The 25526-nt window shown below is 36.4% G+C and overlaps 1 protein-coding gene and 1 non-coding gene across 12 annotated transcripts in view; both read left to right on the top strand.

The window, feature by feature from the left end:
• SENP6 (SUMO specific peptidase 6) overlaps positions 1-25526 on the top strand; it is a 129685-nt gene that overhangs the window by 61399 nt on the left and 42760 nt on the right. For 7 of the 11 annotated variants that reach the window (XM_034648243.1, XM_034648245.1, XM_034648244.1 and 4 more), the window contains 3 exons: positions 13338-13408; positions 18171-18316; positions 23380-23767. In XM_034648243.1, the coding sequence (XP_034504134.1) occupies positions 13338-13408; positions 18171-18316; positions 23380-23767 (605 nt within the window). The remainder of the gene's footprint in view (positions 1-13337; positions 13409-18170; positions 18317-23379; positions 23768-25526) is intronic. The other 4 variants (XM_034648247.1, XM_034648249.1, XM_034648250.1 and 1 more) reach the window with 2 other exon arrangements.
• On the top strand, positions 9357-9458 carry LOC117797195. The gene has a single exon (XR_004622113.1). It is a non-coding gene; the product is annotated as a U6 spliceosomal RNA (small nuclear RNA).

Below are 25526 nucleotides of genomic sequence, written 5' to 3' on the forward strand. Positions count from 1 at the left end.
GCTTTGTTTTTCCTTTTCAACAGTTCCTTGGAGATTCGGGGCCTTTTCTGGTTCCATACAAATTTAAGGACTATTTGTTCCAGTTCTTTGAAAAATGTCCTCGGTATTTTGATCGGGATAGCATTGAAAGTGTAGATTGCTCTGGGTAGTATGGACATTTTAACTATGTTAATTCTTCCAATCCATGAGCATGGAATATTTTTCCATCTTTTTATGTCTTCCTCAATATCTTTCAAAAGTGATCTATAGTTTCTAGCATATAGGTCCTTTACGTCTCTGGTTAAGTTAATTCCAAGGTAACGCATGGTTTTTGGTGTTATTGTAAATGGGATGGATTCCCTAATTTCTCTTTCTTCAGTCTCGTTATTCGTGTATAGAAATGCAACTGATTTCTGGGCATTGATTTTGTATCCTGCCACCTTACTGAATTGTTCTATAACTTCTAATAGTTTGGGAGTGGATTCCTTTGGGTTTTCCATATAGAGTATCATGTCATCTGCAAAGAGAGACAGTTTGACTTCTTCTTTGCCGATTTGGATACCTTTGATCCCTTTTTGTCTTCTGATTGCTGTTGCAAGGACTTCTAGTACTATGTTGAATAATAGTGGCGAGAGTGGGCATCCTTGTCGTGTTCCTGATCTTAAGGGAAAGGCTTCCAGCTTTTCCCCATTGAGAATAATGCTTGCAGTAGGCTTTTCATAGATGGCTTTTATGAGATTGAGAAATGTACCCTCTATTCCTACACTCTGAAGGGTTTTAATCAGGAAAGGATGCTGTATTTTGTCAAATGCTTTTTCTGCATCAATTGAGAGGATCATATGGTTCTTGAGTCTTTTCTTGTTGATATGATGTATCACATTGATTGATTTGCGAGTGTTGAACCATGCTTGCATCCCAGGTATGAATCCCACTTGGTCATGATGGATAATCCTTTTAATGTACTGTTGGATTCTATTAGCAAGGATCTTGTTGAGGATTTTGGCATCCATATTCATTAGAGAAATCGGTCTGTAATTCTCCTTTTTGAGGGGGTCTTTGCCTGGTTTGGGGATCAAGGTAATATTAGCCTCATAGAATGAGTTTGGTAGCTTTCCTTCTGTTTCTATTTTTTGAAATAGCTTTAGGAGAATAGGTATTATTTCTTCTTTGAATGTTTGGTAGAATTCCCCAGGAAAACCGTCTGGGCCTGGAGTTTTATTATTTGGAAGGTTGTTTATCACTGACTCAATTTCTTCATAGTTAATTGGCCTATTTAAGAAATCTATTTCTTCCTGTTTCAGTCTTGGTAGTTTATAGGTTTCCAGGAAGGCCTCCATCTCTTCCAGATTGTTTAGTTTTTTGGCATATAGCTGTTGATAAAAGTTTCTAATAATCCTTGCAATTTCAATGGTGCTGGTCGTGACCTCTCCCTTTTCAGTCATAATTTTAATAATCTCAGTCCTTTCTCTTTGTTTTTGGACAAGTTTTGCCAGTGGTCTATCAATTTTATGGATTCTCTCAAAGAACCAGCTTCTAGTCCTGTTGATCTGCTCTACTGTGGTTCTGGTCTCTAATTCATTGATTTCTGCTCTAATCTTGGTCAACTCCTTCCTTGTCAGTGGGTTAGGCCTGTCCCTCTGTTGCTGTTCCAGTTTCTTGAGGTGAGAATATAGAAACTGCATTTTAGATTTTTCTATTCTTTTGAGTGAGGCTTGGATGGCTATGTATTTCCCCCTTAGGACTGCCTTTGCAGTATCCCATAGGTTTTGGACCGTTGTGTATTCATTCTCGTTGGTCTCCATAAATTGTTTAATTTGTTTTTTGATTTCCTGGTTTATCGAGTCATTCTTGAGCAGGATGGTTCTTAGCCTCCAAGTGTTTGAGTTTCTTCCAGGTTTTTCCTTGTGGTTGAGTTCCAATTTCAGAGCGTTGTGGTCTGAGAATATGCAGGGGATAATTTCAATCTTTTGGTATTGGCTGAGACCTGTTTTGTGTCCCAGAGCATGATCTATTCTTGAGAATGTTCCATGGGCATTTGAATAGAATGAGTATTCTTTGGTTCTGGGGTGTAGTGTTCTATATATATCTATGAGGTCCAACTCGTCGAGTATGGCATTCAAAGCCTTTGATTCTTTGCTTAGTTTTTGCCAGGGTGTTCTGTCTATTTCTGATAGTGGGGTGTTGAGGTCCCCTACTATTACTGTGTTCTTATCTATATGTCTCTTTATTTTGGTTAAGAGTTGGCTTGTGTATCTTGCTGCTCCCCTGTTGGGGGCATATATATTAATAATTGTCATATCCACTTGTTGAATACTTCCTTTAAGAATAATATAGTGCCCTTCTGTATCTCTCTCTATGGCCTCTAGTTTAAAATCCAGTCTATCTGATATGAGAATTGCTACTCCAGCTTTCTTTTGAGGTCCATTTGCGTGGAAGATGGTACTCCATCCCCTTACTCTAAGTCTGAATGCATCTTTGGGTTCAAAATGAGTCTCTTGTAGACAGCAAATGGATGGGTCATGTCTTTTTATCCAATCTGCAACCCTGTGGCGTTTTATGGGAGAGTTTAAGCCATTTAGATTGATAGAGATTATTGACAGATATGATTTTAATGATGCCATTTCTCTTTAAAGTCTTTGTATCGGTTGTGACTTGCTGCTCTGTATCACTCTTGGGGCCTTTTTACCTTTATAGAGCCCCCCTTAATATCTCCTGTAGGGCTGGTTTCGTGGTTACGAAATTGGTTAATGATTGGCGATTTTGGAACGTCTTTATTTCTCCATCAATTCTGAATGACAGCTTTGCTGGATAAAGGATCCTTGGCTGCATGTTTTTCTCTGAAAGAGCTTTAAAAATGCCCCCCCAAGCCTTTCTCTCATTCCAGGTCTCTGTAGACAGGTCTGACGTAATCCTGATACCTTTGCCTTGGTACGTGAGAAATTTCTTTGCCCTGGCCGCTTTCAATACTGTATCCTTGGATCTAATATTTGCGAATTGCACTATGACATGCCGTGGCGTAGGTTTGTCCTGGTTGAGCTTGGATGGGGTCCTCTCTGCCTCTTGGACACGAATGCTTGTTTCCCTTGCTAGATTAGGGAAGTTTTCAGCTACAATTTGTTCAAATATCTCTTCTAGACCTCTGTTTTTCTCCACCCCTTCAGGGATGCCGATGATTCTGACATTGGATCGTTTCATAGAGTCAGTAATCTCCCGTAATCTACATTCGTGGGCGTGGATTTTTTTAAGACCAGCTTCTATTTTCGTTTTTTCTTCTACTAACCCATCCTCCAATTCGCTAACGCGTTCCTCTGCCTCGGTGACCCTGGCCGTCAGAGCCTCTAGTTTTGACTGCATTTGGCTCATAGAATTTTTAATTTCTGTCAGATTCGCTCTCATTTCTGCCCTTAGGGATTCTATATTCTCAGCAACGCTTTCTCTGATGCTTTTTTCAAGTTTACTCATCATCTTGACCATTGTTGCTCTGAATTCCATTTCTGATAATTGGGATACATCCATATGTATTAATTCTGTGGCCGAGGCCAATTCTGTGGCAGAGGCCACAGACTCATTATCTTTTCTTTGCTGGGGGGGACTTCTCCTTCTCGTCATTCTGATGAAGAGAGATTGCAGGGTTGTCCAGAGCCCAAGTGTTGACTGGGACCCAGGCCGTGCGCCCTTGTTTTATAGAGATCTTAGGGATGTGGGCTTCTTCCTTAAAGAGTTTATTTATTTATTTGAGAGAGAGAGAGACAGTCAGCAAGAAAGGGAACCCAAGCAGAGGAGTGGGAGAGGAAGAAGCAGGTTCCCGGTGGAGAAGCCCGATGAAGGACTCCTTACGGAGCGTTGTGATCACACCCTAATCCGAAGACAGGTGCTTGGTGACTGCGCCACTCAGGCGCTCCGGGTTGTGGGCTTCTTGATTTTTCAGCCTGCCTTCTGGGGGAGGGGCCTGCCTGCAGGTACTCAGAAAACCCTGTTTGGGTAGAGTCTCTGTGTCCCTTGCGAGGGGGGATGGGGATGGGCACCCTGTGAGCCGGTATTTCCGGGCTTTTGTTCTCTGGCGGCTTTCCCTGGCGGTTTGCTATGCCTCTTCTGAGAGAGCAGCAGCGGCTGAAATTCAGCCTCTGTCTCAGAACAGAGGGATCGCGGATCGTTCTCCACTGATGTTCTGGCCACTTTAACTCTGTTTCAATTGGTGCTGCTAAAAACCCTGCAGCGACCCGGGATGTGCTCCCCACAGCCTGTGTGCCAGCCCTCACTTCCAGGGCCAGTAAGTCTCTGTCCTTTGTGCTTCTAACACTGCCCGCTGCCCCCGGTTCCCACGCGCGCTCCCGAGCTCCCGAGCTCCCTGTTTCAGTATGGTTCGCCTGTGCTCTGGAGCGCCAGTTTTCAGTCTGGTCGCGCTTGCACTCCTGAGCTCTCGGTTTCACTCTAGTTCGAGTGTGCGGTCGGGAGCTCCTGTTTTCAGTTTGGACACGGGCGTTCCCATGCTCACTGTCTCAGTCCGCTCTCTTGCGGGTGCTGGTCTGAGAGTCCAGCCCGCTCCCCAGCACAAGGGGCTATTGCTTCCCGGCGCCTGAGCGCAGAGGCTCCCTCCCCCTTCCCTTTATCTTCCTATATCTGTGCTCGGATTCACAGCTCCCCGCTTCGTACCTCAATACTCAGCACTGGAGATGTTCATTTGTAGAGATCCAGATGTATCTTCCTGCGTCTCAGGCTGATTCTGTGGGTGTTCAGAATGGTCTGGTAGATATCCAGCTCGACTCGGACCAGCTGAGAAAGGGTCGCCTACTCCTCCTCCATCTTTTCTCCTCCTTGCAGAAAGTGGTTGCCTTTCTGTTCATAGAGTTTCTGCTACTCTTTTCTTCATTCTCCAGTTGCATTCATAGGTATTCGGAATGGTTTGGTAGCTCTCTCGCTGAATTCCTGGGACCAGACGAACTTTAGGTCTCCTGCTCCTCCGCCATCTTGGAACGCCGAGCTGGAGCTCAACTCCTGTTTTAAACTGGGTTCCTTGCAGAAAGTGGTGGCTATTCTGTTCTTAGAGTTGCTGCTATTCTTTTCTTCATTCTCCAGTTGAGTTTGTAGGTGTTCAGAATGGTCTGATAGCTATCTAGTTGCATTCCTGGACCAGACGAAATTTCAGCCTCCTGCTCCTCCGCCATCTTGGACTCCTCCCCTAAACTTATAAAAAATTTTAAAAAGTACGTGTGTATTGTCGAGGATTTTGAAACAACAATAAAGTACAAAGATGAATAGAGTACAATGAAAGAACATATATGAAGTATTAGGAATGTTTACATAAAGGGTGTGTTTGAAAAGATAAGTATAGAGATTTTATAATTTTCTAAAAGCTCTCAAAATAGAAAATTAACATTATTAGGTTCCCAGTGCATTTCTTCCCAGTATTTTTCCATACTTTTTAGTATACCCAACACATGTGGAATCATAATAAAAATACAGCTGCATATTCTAAATTTTCACTTAACATTGCATCGTAACATTTTTCACTGTCATTAAGTTGACTTCTAAAAGTGATTTTTAATGAATGCATAATAGGTTGTCCTCCAGATATACATAATTTATTTACTCATTAGCTCATCATCGTTATATGTGATACATTCATGAACAACTTTGTGTATAAATTTCTAAATGAATCTCTGGTAAATCTCTGGTAAAGGATTGTTGGACTAGGTCACAAATGCTTTTAATGTTCTTCATAAGTACTGCTGAATTGTTTTACAGGGAGGTGGTACCAATTTATAATAGCATTATAAATTGCTGTCTGAAGATAATCAAAATAAAATTATATTCAGATGATACTGTCTTCCTTGGAATTATGAGTCATCTAAAACCTTAGAAATAATAAAGTTGAGCAGCAGGATGATAAGCTACAAGACTAATAGTATTAATTATTGTTTCCTTCATTCACTTCTGATCAATTGGAGTATATAGTGAGAGACCACATTTTTATTCACAGCAGCAACTAATATTAAATATCCAATAATAAAGTTAATAATTTATAAGTCCTTTATAAATGTATCTAAGACTTACTCTGAGGCCTATGTTATGTTTCTGGTTGGTTGTTACCAGTGCTCCTTCAAGTAAATTTAATGGAATTGTAGTCAAAATTTCAGTGACTTTGATGTTATTTTAAAAAATTTGACCAATTAAAGCTAAAGTTTATTTAGCAAAGTACAGCCATATTTGAGAACAGCAATAGATATTTTTTTTTTAAAGAAGAATAGAGGAAGAGAAGAATGACTTGTCTTGCCACATAAAACATAGTGTAAAGAAAACAGTGATTAAATATGGAAACCCTAGAAAAAAACTAGGAAGAAAGACAGTAAACAGACTTGAGAGTCCCAGTATATCCCATTTCCAACCAAGATGTCCAGTCAATAAATACAAACAAGTTTGCAGTGTTTTTAAACATCGAAAATATGATATTTGTACCTTGTTTAAAAAATTAGTATTTTAAGTTTCTGCTTGGTGGCCAGTAGTGGTTCAATTTTTGCCAACAATACCGTCCTTGTACAGCAACATTTGTACAATTATTTGACCTGATAAATGTACTTTTGATTGCATACTGCCTTTTAGATATATATGTTTATTCATTCCAAGTATTTTTTTTCTCTTATTTATTTATTTATTTATTTTAAGATTTTAGTTATTCATTTGACAGAGAGAGACAGCCAGCGAGAGAGGGAACACAAGCAGGGGGAGTGGGAGAGGAAGAAGCAGGCTCCCCGTGGAGGAGCCTGATGCGGGGCTCGATCCGAGGACTCTGGGATCATGCCCTGAGCTGAAGGCATACGTTTAACGCCTGAGCCATCCAGGCGCCCCAGTTCCATTCCAGGTATTTTTCAAGTGCTTGCTGTGTCCTAGGCATAAGGATACAGTGATGAACAAAACAGACAAGCTCCCTGCACTCCTGTGGTTTACATTTTGATGAGCAAAGACTGATAATGAACAAGAGAAACATGGAATAATAAGTTTTTAAAAAAATTTTTTTATTTATTTGCGAGAGTGCGAGTGAGCAAACAGGAGCATGGGGGAGAGGGAGAGGGAGCAGCAGACTCCCCACTGAGCAGGGAGCCCCTTAACAGGGCTCGATCCCAGGACCCTGGGATCATGACCTGAGCCAAAGACAGGCACCTAACCGACTGAGCCACCCAGGGACCCTGAAATAATAAATTCTATGTAAAGAAGCATAATTGGGTGATGTTATAGAGAGTGACAGTATGGTTTCTTTAGATTACGTTTTCAGAGAAACTTTTTTTTTAATTTTTTTTTTTTTAAGATTTTATTTATCTGGGCCCCTGGGTGACTCAGTCAGTTAAGCATCTGCCTTCAGCTCCCCTCATGATCTCAGGGTCCTGGGATCGAGCCCCCCGCATTGGGATCCCTACTTGGCGGGGAGTTAGCTTCTCCCTCTCCCTCTGCCTACTGCTCCCCTGCTTGTGTGCACTCTCTCTCTTTCTCTGTCAAATAAATAAATCTTTTAAAAAATTATCTATTTGACAGAGAGCGCAAGCAGGAGGAGCAGCAGAGGGAGAAGCAGGCCCCATGCTGAGCAAGGAGCCTGATGCAGGGCTGTCAGGACCTGGGCTGAAGGCAGAGGCCTAACCCACTGAGTCATCCACACGCCCCTCAGAGAAACTTTTTACTACAAAGCTAACATTTAAACAAGGACTAAATGAACAGTCAGCCATGCCATGATCATGTAGATGGCTTTTCCAGATAGGAAGGAGATGGTACTAAGATACTAATTGCAAGAATGAGTTTAGCATGTTCAAGGAATAGAAAGGGGAGCAAAGGGGAAAATGTTGCAAGGTGAATTTGGCAGATCAGATAGGACCTAGATCTTAAAGGCTTTGTAAGATGACTTGAAGAGCTTCATTTTATGTCAGTGCACTCAGTGGAAGGTTTCAGGGAATTTTAGATAGGGAAGGGTTAATACCTGATAAACCTTTGAGAGTTTTTAAAAAATGTTTTGTATATGATTTGTAATTTGGTGCAATAAAACCTTAAGTCCGTGGCATTCAATTAAGAGTACGCATGTTCCACTTTCCAAATATTAGTGTGCTGCAAAGGAAAATCAATAATAGTCTGTGACTAAATATTCAAAACTACCTCAGCAAAATCTAGGAGTTGGGGAGGTAGAAAGGCAGAAGTAAAAGGAATCTTAAGGCCTTTTTCTGGGAGGAGAGTTGGAAAGGCAAGAAGTAATAGAATTTTAAAGACCTCCTCTCGGGGCGCCTGGGTGCTCAGTCGTTGAGCGTCTGCCTTTGGCTCAGGGCGTGATCCCAGAGTCCTGGAATCGAGCCCCACATCAGGCTCCTCTGCTAGGAGACTGCTTCTTCCTCTCCCACTCCTCCTGCCTGTGTTCTCTCTCTCGCTGGCTGTCTGTCTCTCTCCGTCAAATTAATAAATAAAATCTTTAAAAAAAATAAACACCTCCTCTCATTAGGGATGCAGTAGATATCTTGCTTGAAGAAATGGTTGGAATTTTGATAACATGTTAACAGAAATATGTAATTGGAATAAAGGTTGAGAGAGGAAAGGTAACTATTTGTTAAATAAATTAGGGAAGGAAAACGAATACTAATTGTGCAAACCAGTAAAAATAGGGGAAAAGAGGAAACAAATAATAGAAATATATACTACAGACAGTAAAGTAAGATGAAAGGAAAACATGAAGTCTATCAGCTGTTACAGTAATTGTAGTGAGGTTGAATATATTTAATAAAAGACTTGTTGGATTAAACCCAGTTATACTATGTTCTTTACAAGAATCAGACGTAAAGTAACATTCTGTAAGGTAAAAAAAAAAAAAGGTTGTTTAGAATCACAGAGTTGCAAACAGAAAGCACAAGTATAATTTTAATAAAAAGATGGAATTATGGATTAGTACTGAATAGGAAAAGGGAGCATGTTTTCTAATGGGCATAGTCTAAAAGTATAACAACTAAGTACATAAAATTTCCTTAAAATGTTTAAAATGCAAGAAGTTCTTGGTTAGACTACAACTGTGGGAGATTTTAAATAAATCTTGGAAAATTAGACTGATTTATGAGTTTAACATGAGTTTGATATAATGAATTTTAACATTTGAATATGAATACATTTATTTTATAGAAAGAGACATCTTTTAGATCAGTTAGAGCAGTGGAAAAGATTAATAAAATGAGCTATCATTAAAATCCAGCAGAAACCAAGACAACAAAAACCCAGCACCCACATCCTGGTTTCTAATACCACTCTCTAAGAAAAGCAACATGGAGAAATGACTGGTTCTAGGTTTGGGTTAGGGAAAACACGAATGTGAAGTGTCTTAGTGTTAGACACCAAGTACTCAAAAAACAAAAGAATACTTGCTTCAAAAGCACATATACTAAAATAGTAACATTACAGAGAAGATTTTCATGGCCCTTGTGTAAGGATTACAGGTAGATTATGAAGCACTCTATATTTTTGTAAGTTTTGCATTATATATATTTTAGCGAAATAAAAAAATGATGTCACATCAAGGGGACACAGGAGCCAAGTGAAAGTGTTCCCAAAGACCAAAACTAAAACAATTGGATTATAACCTAAAGTATAAAATAAATATCCATGTGTCATACTAGTAAAAATGATTGAATAAATCATTTATTTACTCAGCTATCCTAGGGTTTTACAAGCCACATAAAATAAATTGAAGGAAATGGACAGCTGTTTATTATAGAATTCTAAATAATTTGTATAGATACTCCACACTTAAAGAAGTGGAGTTTAACTACCCCACCCCTTCTGTGGGCTGGACTGACTTGTTTATTTACACATGGAGTGTAGAAAGGGAAGAATAGTAACTCCAGAGTGGCGAAACCTGGCAAACAGTGCCTTAGCCAAATGATCAAGGTTAACATCACCGTTGAAATCATATTGATATTATGTATGATGTGATGAGAAGGGCACTTCAACTCTGATATCCTAACCCTCAGGTTTTTTTTTTACACATTTTATTTATTTGAGAGAGAGAGAGAGTGCACACAAGCAGAGGGGAGAAGAAGCAGCAGACTCCCTACTGAGCAGGGAGCCCTTTGCGTGGCCTGATCCTGGGACCCTGAGATCATTACCCCAAGCCGAAGGCAGAAGCTCAACCGACTGAGCCGCCCAGGCGCCCCCCCTTCCCCCAAATTTATAACCTTGGTCTAATCATGAGAAAAACATCAGAATGACCGAGGTTTAGGGGCATTCTACAAAATGCCAATTCTCTTCCAAAATGCCAAGGTCATGAGAGATCATGTAAGACTGGGAGACAGAGGAAACTAAAGAGACAGTACAATTAAATGCAGTGGATCCTGGATTGGATTCTGGAGCAAAAAAAGGATATTGGTGAATAGCTGGTGAAATTCAAATAAAGTTTGGCATTTACTTAATAGTAGTATACCAGTGTTGGTTTCTTTTTTGATATATGTATGATAATGATGAAGGTGTAACATCAGGAGAAACTGGGTGAGGGATATAATTAATTGTCTTTTCAACTTCTGCAAATCTAAAATTATTGCAAAATTAAGCTTATTTTAAAAAGACTTTCAGGACTGAGGCCTGTCTAACCCTTAATAAGCAGAGCATTTTGAGATTATTTAAACAATTATGCACAGAAGGAAAAAAGCTTTCCAGTTGTTTTATGCAGCCTGTAAAGTGTTGGGTCCATGAGCGAGGGTTTTTTGTTTTTTGTTTTTTGTTTTTTCATTTTTTCCTAAACAAAGCACAATCCCTTACAAGCAAAAAAAATCCCCACCTTGTAGATAACAGACAGGAAAGTTTCTGTGCCTCTGCTTGGTTTGAAGTGAGAAAGAAATATCCACTGAGAAATCCTAGGGTTGAACTGTTTGGAGGTTCAAATTTTTGTATCTGTAGAGTGATGGAACCCTCAAACCAAGAAATTAACATAAAATTTGATTTTTGATCACCTAACAATTTTTTTAAAAAACTACGTTTTAAAGAATCCAAGATAGTTTATGGCTGGCAAGGTTTCAAAAATTTTCTTATCAAAGTAATACTGCTTTCATCCTGAAATCCTTGTATTCGTGTATTAAATTTTAAGGTATGCTTTTATTTCTATAATTTATTCATACATTTCTTAAAAGAAAAAGTAGTTTTCCCTGCTTATATAGGGAAACATGTAGCACATATTCAATATGTTGTGATCATAAGGTCTGGAAATGTTGGCCAATATCCAGAATAGTTTATTAACCTTGCATTATAATACATGATAGTCATGGATATTATATATTCCACGTGGTATTTGTTCCACATTAGCAAGGCATGGTTTAGTGCACTGTGTCAAAGAGCAAAGAATACAGTGCATTTAATGCAGCATTTTCACCAGTCTATGCACATGTGATTGGTTGTCTCAGATGACTTATGTCAGTTATTACTGAATAAACCTTTATTTATAGCATACCCCAGAATAAGTAATCAAGCAGGTTCAAACTAACGAATTCCAGAGTATCTGTATTTTCAGATTTTGTGCCCGTTCTCTGTCACATAATTGTTTTCTGTATTGATAATCCTTAATATTTAAGAATGTATACTATTTACATTAGCCACTATTTTAAAAATCAAGAGTTTTTGGAGTTTACCATACTAGTATCATCATATTTTCCTTCAGATTCATTGCCTCTGTTGCATTTTAAAGTTGATAATCTTTATTTTTCCAAAGCGAAGAGTTAATAAAAATGAGAGATTAAAAAACCAATTATTTGATTTAAAGATAAGACTACATTATATCCTGTTTAGTGTGAAAGTATATGGAATATAAAAACATGAGTTTTAAGTTTAGCATTATTAGCTGAAAACTTAACCTCCTTCATAACTGCTAGTACTACTACTATGGATCTCTAAGGCAAATTCTCATCTTTACAACTCATCTCATGAATCTTAAAATTTTGTCAGGGTAGAAATTGCCCAGTTGTACAAATAATGCTGCTCAATAATCATGAAAATTCTATTTGCATCAATGTTGATGCAGTTTGCCAGATTTCAGATCCTGGCATTGCTATTTTATAGTTATGTGAGTATAGGCAAGTTAACTAACCATATTTTACCTTGGTCTCATCTGTGAAGTGCTAATAATAATATTACTTCGTAAGGTAATTTTGAGGATTAAAGTACGTAGTAGACACGAAGCCCGTAGAACAGTACCTGGCACATGATGCTCACTATCTGCTGTTATTACACATACACTACTGTCCCTACTCTTCTTCTTCTTGGGACATTCTCCTACTTTGTTTGTAATTTAGGTGCTTTGACTTTTACAACATAAGAATATGAAATTCTTCTGGAAAAATTTCTTTAGGATTTTAATTTACTTGATTATATACTTTGATAAGTTTTGATCACTAGTGTGAATGAATATACAAATAATAGTATAGCCTCTTTTATTTTTAATTCCCTGGCTAAGTAAAATGGGAATATTTTTAGAAGTCTTTTTAGGATGGAAGAGTAGCTTATTGTAGCTCCCTGGTCTATTGCACTTTTTATAAATCTCCTTCTTTAATACTTTTATCCCGTAACTAGCTATAGTTTTTTTCTTTCTTTACCCCAAAACTAGTGTATATTTGGACTTACATGCTATTTTAGGATCCTTATTTACTAAGGATTATGTTCGGAATCCTGAAAATTAGTTGTATATGAAGTCTGACAATGTAACTTAGTGTATTTTTTAAAGTATAATTATATCTCCATAATGTATTCATAGTACAAGACTAAAACATTTGTTGCTGGTTTTGTACGTAACATTTTTTTGTACTGATTTTGAAATTTTCCTCAAGGCCAATATCTTAATTACTATTTATTCCTTTAGTCACTGATTTGCTTTTAAACAACTAAAAACATTTACAGCAAAATTGGGCAAATTGGGTATTATTAAGCTGATTTTTTTTAATTCAGAAAATGTGTGACAATGAAGTATTACATGTTCTTTTTTTTTAATGTGGCTTATATAAATTGATTATGAAGGCAGTTCCAAAAGAAAACTAAAGTTTTGTGCACCATATAACTTTGGTGACTTCTTTGAAAGGACAGTAATTTGGATTCATCTGTTAACTATTTATTTGAAAGTATGCTTGCTCTGGGCTTTAGTAGATTAACAGTCTAAATAAAATGTAGTCACTGTTCTTAGGGACCTTACAATGTATTAAGCTTTACTATATTTGTATAATATAGTTTTATTATTTTATAGTATCACTTTTTTTGTATGGCAAAGAAGCTGTGGTTTGCTTTTAGTAAACATTGTAGGTATTCCCTCAGCGTTTTTGTTTTGAAAATATTTTTTCTGTTAAATCTATATAAATTTCCTTTTTTAGGAAAGAATACCCACCTCATGTACAAAAATTTGAAAATAATTCTGTAAGGTTGAGTCGGCCTCAAGGTGTTGGTAAGTGTACAGTTTTACTTGTTAACACCTGTGAAGGGTTTTGAATAGTTGTATGAAAGGTTAAAGTAGAGATATGACACTGGTTATAGAATATTCCCAAGTATAATAGATATATGTAGAAAAGCATTTTTTATAACTAATTTGAAATCTTACTTAACTGTGCCCTGAAATTATCAGGGAATAGTTGCACAATGAGGGGATTACAGTGTTGAAATCTTTTTTTAATTAGTATTTTCATTAAATTCAGGATCCGTGTATTAACTGTAATGGCTTATAGCTTCAGAACTTTATTTGAACTTTATTATAATCTCATATGATGTTGTTTTCTTGTTTTAAATGGTTATGATCCTAAAATTTAGAATGTATTAGGCAACCATTGAATTTAAAGGAGACCGTACCTGATACAGTTGTGTTAATAATAGATGTTAATAATAGATGTTAATAATAGTTGTGGGTAGAAATTTTTATTTTCATTGAAATAATCTTTTACTCTACTGATATTAATGTGCAAAAATAAAGGCAAATAATATTTATGGGAAATGTGTCACCATCAAATTGATTTTTATTCTCTAGAATAGTGATTCTTAATCTGTATGTCTATCTTGTTTCTCCCAGGCCTTTTCTTGCTTAAATCATAGCACTACTGGTTCTTATCCAGAATCTAATTAATTTAAACAGCTGGATTTTCCTGATGGCTAAGATATAGCACCTATATTCTTTGCTACTTTGAGTGGAAATCTTTTATTCGTATATTGAACATATCCCTATTTTATGATAAGAATATTCCAAACTTCGGGGCGCCTGGGTGGCGCAGTCGTTAAGCGTCTGCCATCGGCTCAGGGCGTGATCCCAGCGTTATGGGATCGAGCCCCACATCAGGCTCCTCCGCTGGGAGCCTGTTTCTTCCTCTCCCACTCCCCCTGCTTGTGTTCCCTCTCTCGCTGGCTGTCTCTGTCAAATAAATAAATAAATATATATATTTAAAAAAATAAAAATAAAATTTTTTTCTCATTACTAATTATTTTTTTTATTTTAGAGGGGGAGGGATAGGCAGAGGGAGAGGGAGAGCTCGGCACAGGGCTCAGTCTCAGGACCCTGAGATCACAGCCTGAGCCAAAACTAACAGTTGGACGCTTAACTGACAGAGCCATTCAGTCTCCCTTCTTACTACTAATCTAAGAGGAGTGACAACTTAGGAAAAGTGTGTGTGTGTGTGTGTGAGTGAGAGAGAGATTGATTAATTCAGTTGATTAATTGATTCAGTGTGAAAAGTGCTTCTGCGGCCTTACTAACACAGAATAACCTGAAGAGAATATTGGTACACTTGACAAAAGTGGTCCACAGTATGGAGATCCTGGTGAGGAATGAAAATAACTAGAGCTACCAGGACATGACTACAGGGCTACAACTTAAGAGTTCGGGTTATTCTTTTATTAATAATATTTTTATTGAAGTATGGTTGACATAAAATATCACATTAGTTTCAGGTGTTTAACATAGTGATTCGATGACTGTTATAATTACACTGTGCTCATCACAAGTGTAGCTACTATCTGTCACCATACAACACAGTTACAGTACCACTGACTTGATTCCCTGTGCTGTACCTTTTATCCTTGTGATTTATTCATTCCATAACTGGAAGCCTATATCCCCTAGTCCTCTTTACTCATTTTGCCCACCCCCCCCTTGGCCACCATTGGTTTGTTTTCTGTATTTATGGGTCTGTTTCTGCTTTTTGTTTGTTCGATTGATTTTTTTTAGATTCCCCACATAAGTGAAATTATAAAGTTTTTCTGTGTGATTTATTTTGCTTAGGTCCATGTTGTCACAAATGGCAAAATTTCATTTTTTTATGGCTGAGTAACATCCGTGTGTGTGTGTGTGTGTGTGTGTGTCTCGACATAGGGGTAGACAAATCATTTCAATTAGTTTTTTTTTTTAATTCTTTGGGTAAACACCCAGTAGTGGAATTACTGGATCCATGGTATTTCTCCTTTTTAATTTTTTGAGGAATCTCCATACTGTTTTCCATAGGGGCTATACCAGTTTACATTCCCACTCATAGAGAGAGAATTCCCTTTTCTCCACATCCTCATCAACACTTGCATTCTGACTGGCATGTGAGGTGATATTTCACTGTGGTTTTTATTTGCATTTTCCTGATTATTAGTAATATTGATTCATCTTCTCATGTGTCTGTGTTTGGGAAAATGTTCAGATCCTCTGCCCATTTTTTAATTGGATTGTTTTTCTTTTTGATTTTGAGTTGTATGAGTTCTTTATATATTTTGGATATTAATCCCCTATCAGATAGTATCATTTGCAATTATCTTCTATTCAGTAGGTTTCTTTTTCATTTTGTTGATGGTTTCATTTGCTGTGCACAAGCTTTTATAGTCCCAAGGCACCTGGGTGGCTCAGTCCCTTGAGCATCTGCCTTCACCTCAAGTCTTGTTCCTGGAGTCCTGGGATCGAGCCCTGTGTTGGGGCTCAATGAGTCTGTTCAATGAGTCTGCTTCTCCCACTCTCTCTGCCCCTCCCCCTGCTTGCATTCTCTGTTTTGTGCTCTCTCTCTCTCAATAAATAATAAAATAAAATCTTTTTAAAAAAAGAAAGATGTCTCAACATTTCTTGTAAGGTAGTTTAGTGATGATGAACTTTAACTTGTGTTTGTCTGGGAAACTGTTTAATTCTCCTTTAATTCTGAATGCATATCTTGCCTGGTAAAGTATTCTTGGTTGTGGGTTTTTTTCCTTTAGCCTTTGAATATTATCATACTACTCCCTTCTGGTCAGCAAAGCTTCTGCTGAAAAATCAGCTGATGGCTTTATGTGGTTTCCCTTTTATGTAACTATTTGCTTTTTTTCTTGCTGCTTTTAAGATTCTCACTTTATTTTTAATCTTTGACATTTTGTTATCTGTTTTGGTATGGACCTCTCTGGGTTCATATTGTTTGGGGTTCTCTCTCAGTGCTTCTGGACCTGGATGTCTGTTTCCTTCCCCAAGTTAGGGAGGTTTTCAGTCATTATTTCTTAAATTATTTGCCCCTTTTTCTTCCTTCTTGGACCCCTATAATGTGAATGTTAATATGCTCGATGTTGTCCCAGAGGTTCCTTAACCCAACCTTTTTCTTCTTTTCGCTGTTCAGCTTGGGTACTTGGCATTAACATATCTTCCAGATTGGTCATCCATTCTACTGCATTCTCTAATCTGCTGTTGATTCCCTCTAAAGTATTTTTAATTTTGGTTATTGTATTCTTCAGTTCTGATTGGCTCTTTTTAAAATTTTTTATCTCTATGTCAAAGTTGTTGTTTTGTTCATTTACTCTTCTTTCATGTCCAGTGAGCCTCTTTATGATGATTACTTTGAATTCTAAATTGGGTAAATTGTATATCTCCATTTCATTTAGTTCTTTTTCTGAGGTTTGGTCTTACTCCTTTTTTTGGAACGTATCTCACTGTGTCCTCATTTTTCTGACTCTTGTGTTTGTTTCTGTGTATTGAGTAGGTCAGCTACTTCTGATCTTGAAATTAATGGTCTTATATAGAAGGCATCTTATGAGGTCAGGTAACACATTCACCCCTAGTCACTAGAAACAGGTGCTCCAGGGGTATCTCTCCATAGGTTATGTGTACACCTTCCTGTTGTGACTAAGCCATAACTTTTGTGGGGTGCATTGGTGGGCAGGGCTGGCTGAGAGGCCTGGCTGTGGCTGTGGTGGCCTTGCTGATGGATAAGGTTAGCTCTTGGCGCACGTGGCTGAGAGGTCTAGCTGCAGCTGCTGTGAGTGTGGTTGTAGGAGAGGCACTGTCCCTGAGGGGTTGCTCACTGGGTGTGGTGTTGTGGGAGTTGCCTTGGAGGCAGTCCGGGGTGGGTCCACAGACAAATGCTGGGGAGGGGTAAGCAGTGCTAGTAAGGTAGATAGATAGTGTCAGAACTGGCACCTATAAGTGTCTGGTCAGTAAGGCTGAGGAAGGGCAAGAAAAATGGTGGTNTGGGTGGGTCCACAGACAAATGCTGGGGAGGGGGTAAGCAGTGCTAGTAAGGTAGGTAGATAGTGTCAGAACTGGCACCTATAAGTGTCTGGTCAGTAAGGCTGAGGAAGGGCAAGAAAAATGGTGGTTCCCAGTATTTTCATTCTTAGAAAAACCTCCTGTATATCCCTGTCCCTTCCACACATGTCCTAAACTTCGTCAATGAATCTCACTTATACAACCCAGGTATTTTTCAAAGTGCTAAATGATACAGTGCACTGGCCCTTTAAGAGTGTTTTTTTTTTTTCTTCTTGTAGCCCTCCAGCTTTCCCAGAGTTAAGGCCTACTGATTTTCAAAGTTCTTAGAGTTAATCCCTGCCAATTTTCAAAGCCAGGTGTTATGGTGGCTTGGCTTCTTGGTGTGCTTCCCAGAGTTAGGGTGCCTAACTTGATCCCCTCACTCCTCAGTGAGGACCTTCACACCTGTGATAGCTCCTCCCACTTTTGGGTTGCCTGTAGGGGATTCTGTACTCTTATCTTCAGGTCATTTTCAGAGTTGTAATGTATGTAGTTGTTGGCTTGGTGCCCGAGGGAGGAAGTGAGTTCAGGATCCTCTTAGCCATCTTTCCCCACTCCCAAGTTGTGCTTACTCTTTATTATATACATTGTGAAACATTAATTTATTTTAACCAAAACATAACTTGATAATATAAATTAGCATTGTTTATAGCAAAGATCATGAGGAATTTATAAAATTTCAGTACTTTTGTTTTTTTCTCTTTAGATCGTGTAATGAAGAAAACTGAAGAGTCTGAATCGCACCTGGAGTCTGAAATTAAAAGAAAAGTACCACAAAAACGTCACAGTAGCACATTTCAGTCTCCACCTCCTCTGTCTCCTGCTTCAAAAAAATGTTTAACTGATTTAGAGGTGGGTGGTGAAATTATTCTTTGTTGGTAATCAGTTGGTATTTTTATCAATACTATTTTTAGTACTAACTAAATTCTAGGTGATCTTTTCTTACAGGACTAGAAAAGACCTAGAAAAGTTATTTAAGCAAATTTTTCTGCCTTCGTTATGTCATTTTTTTCACTGTCCAAAATGTAGAACACATATCTTCTGAAAAGAATTGATCAGTGCCTTCCTGCAACATACTCCAAATAATAGCTGTCAACCAGAAATACTTTGAAATAATTTAAAATTTACAAAAAGTTGAAGAAATAGCAAAAAGACTATCCATATACCCTTCTATTAGATTCTCTAGTTTTCCACATTTGATATGTTTTCCCTCCCTCTGCTTTCCTTCCACCTTCCGTGTGTGTGTGTGTGTGTGTGTGTGTGTGTTGTGTGTGTGTTTCTGCACCATTTGAGGATAAGTAACGGATATGATCCCCATTTATCACTTAGTTCAGTGCATGTTTCCTTAAAAAAGGCAGGGGAAAGAGTGGAGAGGAGGCATTTTCCTATATAACCAGAGTGCAACTGTCAAAATTTAAAAATTAACATGGATCCAAAATTACTGTCTAATCTACAAACTCCATTCAGATTTCACCTAATTAATGTCCTTTATCAGAACAGGATCCAGTTCAAGATTGTTTTATATTGATCTTCAGTCTTCTTAATTTGGAATAATTCCTTAGTCTTTCCATGTCTTTCATCACCTTGATATTGTGGAGAGTGTGATGTTTCTTCATGATTTATGCATTTTTAAGAATCCTCTGAAGTGATTCTGTACTCTTATCATTGCGTCATATCTGATTGCATACAGTGTTGATTTTCACATTATTAACTTTTATCTTAGGATGTACTCTCCTAGATTTGTCCACTGTAATTAGTAGGTATTTCTTATTTATTAATAAGATGAGCTACTGTAAGGTAGAGGGTTTCCTTATCTTATATTTAGCTATGTATTCCTTTATATCAGCACAAATGTATAGGTTCTTTTTTTTATTGAAGTATAGTTGACACAACATGGATTCTTATTCAAAAAATTATATTCTGTCACTGTTATCATGTTGGTGCTCAGATTGTCCCAGTCTTGGCCCCTGGGAGGTTCTTTAAGCTGGCCTCTCTTTTATTTTGACATATCCACATCATTCTTTGAGAACTTCCCTTAATTTTTGATGTAACCAGATTTTTTGTATTTTCTCTGTCGCAGCTCTAGAGTCATTCATTTCTCCAAGGAGCCATTGTTCCTATAAGTGGTGGAAAGATATTTGGGCCTTAGTTATGCTCGTTGCTACTTGATCTCATGTTTATAGGCCCTCTCAGTGGACAAAACTAGTAAATATATGTGTGTTTATGTTAGTATTTAGTACATGTTAAAATCCATGAATTAGTCTGGAGCTGCCTTGGGATTGAAGCAAAAAAGAAAAAAAAAAAAGCCCCCTAAAAAATAATAAAATAAAATCCATGAATTTATACTGATAATTCCAATTCTAGTCTAAAACCACAGTGTTTGTTTTAGTCATTCCCACTTTGCATGTTTGTAACTTCCTTCTCTAAGAAACCTGACTTCCATCATGTCCAGTGTATTTACTTACCGGAATTTGTTTAACATCCAAAGTAAATCTTTTTTTTTACTTTTCACTTCCATGCCAGTTGTTCTTACTCTGTTCTTAATGAACATAAAGAATAGATTCTAGCCACCCTGTATGTAATTTTTAATTCTTAGACAAGATTAGTGGGGTTTTTTTCCCCACAGTAGTCTGTGAAATGCTCTTCTTTGTACTGCTTATGAGAAAACATGATATTTGATACTTAATGAGATTATACATCTTAAGGATATTTACTAAAAATGATGTCTCAGTGGTATCTCATCAGAGACAGGCTCATTATTATTAAGTGTAATTGGTTATTATTTATGTGTGAAGCCTGGAAAATAGTATGTATTAGTGATTTGGATTTATTTTGTTTTGTAAAAGTCTACCTACCAAATGGTGGGAAAATGAGACTTCAGTCTTTGTTTTCCAGAAGAAATTGTATCTAACATGAAATTGTTATGGAAGTGTATACAACTTTATATACACTTCACTGAAAGTAATTGAGCAGTATTGAGATTCTAGTTTTGAAATTGGTAGGTTGATAAAATTCTGAATCTCTAGTTTTTATCATAAAAAATTTGGTATTATATTTGGTTCAGCTAATCTGCATTTTGTTTTTTAATTGTTGCAAATAGTTCTAAGGTATGTATTTCTTAGCTAATGGAAAGCATATGATAGCTCACAGTATATTTCATTCTGTATTTTAATATCAGAAATTTTAAGTGTATGCTTTTTCTGTTTAATATCAATTTTATAAAAGGAAATATGTGAAGTATCTTCTTTTCATGGGGTTCTGTTCATTGAAATATGTCCTATTAATCTTTGTTACAGACAGTGAAAAATTGGAGTCAGTTAGTACCCAGCTTTATCATTTTCCTTATAAAAATATTGGGGTTTAGATTTTTCTTAGACAATTAGGTATTTTATTGCAGGGTGGTATGTAGGTGGGGACTGCTCCTTTATTTATGAGTTTCCCTTTTAGGTGCAGTAGGACATGGCCAACCATTTGCAGTTCATTAGGGAATAATTGCATTATTTCATTTAAATATGCAGTTGACCCTTCAACAACTCAGAAGTTAGAAGTACTGATCCCCTGAACAGTTGAAAATCTGCATATAACTTTCAACTCCCCCAAAACTTCATTAATAATCTGTTGACTGGAAGCCTTACCAACAACATGAGCAATTAACACATATTTTGCATGTTACGTTATACTGTATTTTTACTATAAAGTAAGTTAGAGAAAAGAACATGTTAAGAAAATCATAAGGAAGAGAAAATACATTTATAGTACTGTACTGTATTTATTAAAAAAATCATCATGTAAGTGGACCTGTGCAGTTCAAACCTGTGTTAACTGTACTATTATTTCTTTCCCTTACTGACAATAGGCTAAAATTTCAGAGTTAGATAATCTGTCCCATATTTGTGTCTAATCAGTTGTTTGCATAGTTCTGCTAACTGTGCATCCTAAATACACAGGGCCCTATCAAAAGTGCTATGAGAAAAAAATTCCTTAGACCTAGACTCCACAAGTAGTATAGCTGAATTCTGCTATGTACTGGCTGAGAGAGAGACATGGTTTTTGTTGTTGTTGTTGTTTTTAATCTACCTATGCAGAGAGAGTGAGCTGATGTTCTGAGTTCAGCTTTGCCCTGGTTAAAGCTTGGTTTCGTTCTTTGTTGTTATCTGGGGTAGATTCTTGAATAGGTAACATGGTATAATAGAACGGCTTTGTTGTGGATCATGTAGGACAAGGTAAATAATTTTTGTCAGATTTTCCATCTTTAAAACAAGGAGATAAAACTAGAACAGTGGGCTTTAGACTTTCTTACGTACTTCTGAATTATAAATTTACATAGAAGAAATGCATAGACGTCAAGCATTTAGCTCAATGAATTTTGAAATTTATGTTTACACAAGTGATCATATATAACTACCACTTACGGGTCAGTCCTCCTACAACTGCTTGATGACTTCTGTCACCTAAAAGACTTTTTTAAANGAGATAAAACTAGAACAGTGGGCTTTAGACTTTCTTACGTACTTTTGAATTATAAATTTACATAGAAGAAATGCATAGACGTCAAGCATTTAGCTCAATGAATTTTGAAATTTATGTTTACACAAGTGATCATATATAACTACCACTTACGGGTCAGTCCTCCTACAACTGCTTGATGACTTCTGTCACCTAAAAGACTTTTTTAAACAACTGTGTAATCTTACATATTTTTAAGTCGACATTCAACATTTTTTGTTTCAAGTTTAAATGGTTATATAGGATGTAATAGTTGAAACAGTAAAAGGAGTAACATTTTAAAATAAAGTGGTTAACTCACTTCATATATGGATCTGGTAGCATCAAAATACTATAGCACTTAATAATTATAGTCTCTTTCTATCATCTCACTGCCAGAAGTATTTACCCACTTATTTCCTATGATATAAGGCTCGAAGTGTTTAAAAAAGTTTTTTTTATTACTATGGTTATTAATAGTAGACTTTTGATTAAAAATATGTTATAGTTTGTTAAGTAATTATTTGACATAAAAAGTAAAATTATTGGAAATGCAGTTCTTAATTAGAAACATTGACTGTTTTCCTCAATTCTTGTGTCTGTGAATAAGTATTATGTTGCAAATTGTGACAGGATTCCACATCTCTCTATATTTTTCCTTCTTAACAGTCATATGTGCTAAAGAACCTTTTTCACATAAATAACTACATGAGTATGAAAAGAATCTTGGAACTCCTAAATTATATGCCCTGAATAACAGAAAGCTCTACCATCAAAAATATTTTTAATAATCTCACAGTTGTAACCTAGATTGGGCCTGCCTTAAAATATTTTTGGAGCAGTGTCTTAGAAACCAGTTTCTTGTAAAAGTTTTTGTTAACCAGCATTTAGAATTGATTTTTTTCACCATTTAAAATTGTCCTTTTGTTTGGCTTCATGGTTTTTATACTCCAGGGCAGTATAGCATTGTAATATTTCAAATGGAAGTTGGGCTTTTTTTTTTTTTTTTTTTTTTTTTTTTTTTTTTTTTTTTTAAACTATGAGAACAGTTCTGGCAGGAGATAACTTTCCATCAAAGGCATAATCAAGTCAGATTTTGGAATGATATGTGGAGATTGAGGATTTAGATATTTATTCCATTAAGTTTATTTATGCTCTGTATGTCATAGAATATCTTTATGTAGCCATTGAGTAGTATAATGGTCCATTGTGAAGACTGTTGGACTAGATTGTCCCAAAAATTCCTTTCAGCTTCCTGATGCTAAATCCCAAGTAACATGATTGATGTATGTAGTTTTTAGCATTTTGTGGGAGCTTTGGTGATGGCGATGGGGAATAAGAGGCTTAATTTTGAGATCTTACTTTTTATTCCATGATGTTGAAATAAAATGCCAAAGTCTTTTTTTTTTTTTATTCTTTTGGAACTTAAGGTTTCTAAACAGTGTGGATATTGCCCAAAATGTGGAAAAGAAAAGGAAAATCAGACCAAATGCCAAAGTTGTGGTATTCTTTTTCCTAAGGATTTGCAAAGAAATTGCAGACAAGCTATAACTTTGAGTGAATCTACTGGACCATTATTAAGAACATCAATTCATCAGAATTCTGGAGGACAGAAGTCACAAAACACAGCATTACCATCCAAGAAGTTTTATGGCAACAGTGTGGGAAAGATTCCAGTTGATATTATTGTGAATTGTGATGATAGTAGACAGAATTATTTACAGACTAATGGGAAAGTCATTTTACCTAGGGCAAAAGTAGCCAAAATCACAAACCTGAAAGAAAGGAAAACAAGCCTGTCAGACCTAAATGATCCAAGTAAGTATTTTACTCCCTTTAGTATTACTTATATCAATCCAATATTTTTTACATATATTTTTAATGTGAGCATGAGCATATTTGAGAAGTGTAGTTTTAATAGGTATCTCGTGTCAGTTATGTAACATGTTTTTTGGGTAGATGATTAAAACTGTCCATGTAGTTGGAAAATAACTGACTTTGTTCTCATCCTGTCCATCTTAAATAGTTAAAAAAAGAAAAGCACTGACCTTGGCCCAATTCATAGGTCAAATGCCAGTGATGCCAAACATTCTAACTTTGGCTCAGTTAATTTAATCTCTCTGATTTGCAAATGGATTATTTTCTGCCTGACAGTGTTTTTGAAGAAGTAAATAAAACATTTAAACTGCCTAGCATAGCCCAGTAAATAAAGTATTTGATACACAGAAAGGACTCAGTGAAAACTAGTTTCCTTGCCACTTTTGCTCTTCCCCCAAATCTTTTTCTTACCTTTAGACATAGGTACATATGTGTGTGTATATGAAATGTAGTCCTGTTTGTAATAAATAGCCAAAGACTGGCAACAATCAGGAAGTAGTTGAATAAACTATAGCATACATAGCTGTAAAAGGAGAGAAAGATCTCTCTTAATATTCTGTAGAGTAATTTCTGAGATCTTTAATAACATGAATAAAGCAGGGTAAAGATCAGATGAATATGTGCTGTCCTTTATTTGTGAAGGATGGGAGAATGAATATAGGTTTTTTTAAATGGAAAGATATACCAAAAACTAATTCTAAAAAGTAGTTGGTTAGAAGGGAGGAAACAATTTAGGAATTAGGGATAGATGTTAGATATTTCCAAACATACTCTTTTTTTGTAGATTTGACTTTGGAGCCATGTAAATGTTTTACATGATTATAAAACAAAATTAAATTGGAAGTTTAAAAAAAATAAAAACCAAGATGAAACTTGGTTGATGAACCTATTTTTGTATTTAGTTGGTGGCTTGAACGCACAGAAGAATTATTTTAAATGAATTTAAATTAAAATAATATTGTGGCTATACATTCCTAATGTGATATATTTTAAGGTTAACTAGAACTACAAAGAAATCCTAAGTGTACTTAGTAATATTGTGATTAATAATATTGGTATTGTTATTTTTAAACTCATATATTATGATAAAGCAAATAAGCAATTATATTATTATCTCCAGAACCCAAGATTTTCAGTGTTAGTGAAAAGGAGTTCAAAAGTAAAATCAGAGAAGTAAAAGTCCCATAATTTTAAACTTGAATTGGAGATAATAGTGTGAGATTATCATATATATTCTCTCAAATAGAAACGAACGGTCCTAGGTCCCATATTTGTGTTTTTGAATACCATTTCTCAGTAGAAATAACTAGAACTTCTCAGAGAAATGGCTGACTCCAAGACCAGAGCAGGAATGTATTTAATAAATCTAGATCATCTACTCATATCAGGAAGCATGGAAGCAGTCAAAAACGACTATGGACATGTCAAAAGGACACGGGAGCTAAAAAGAAAGGGCTCCTATTGATCAGTAATGGTACTACTTGGGTCACAGAAGGTATCATAACTACAATTTATTGAAATATGTCAAATATATTAAAATTAATTATACTGATAATTAAAATTAATCTTAATGATATCCCTCCCTAATCCCCCCAAAAGAAGAAAAGCTCTCCATTGGTTACGTTTGGAGGTTGCTTAGGTTCCAAATCATTACTTTAAAAACTGTTAAATAAAAGGGGATAAAATTTTAAAAAAATTT

The sequence above is a fragment of the Ailuropoda melanoleuca genome, chromosome 19 (genome assembly GCF_002007445.2).
Source record: "Ailuropoda melanoleuca isolate Jingjing chromosome 19, ASM200744v2, whole genome shotgun sequence".
NCBI classification, from domain to species: Eukaryota; Metazoa; Chordata; class Mammalia; order Carnivora; family Ursidae; genus Ailuropoda; species Ailuropoda melanoleuca.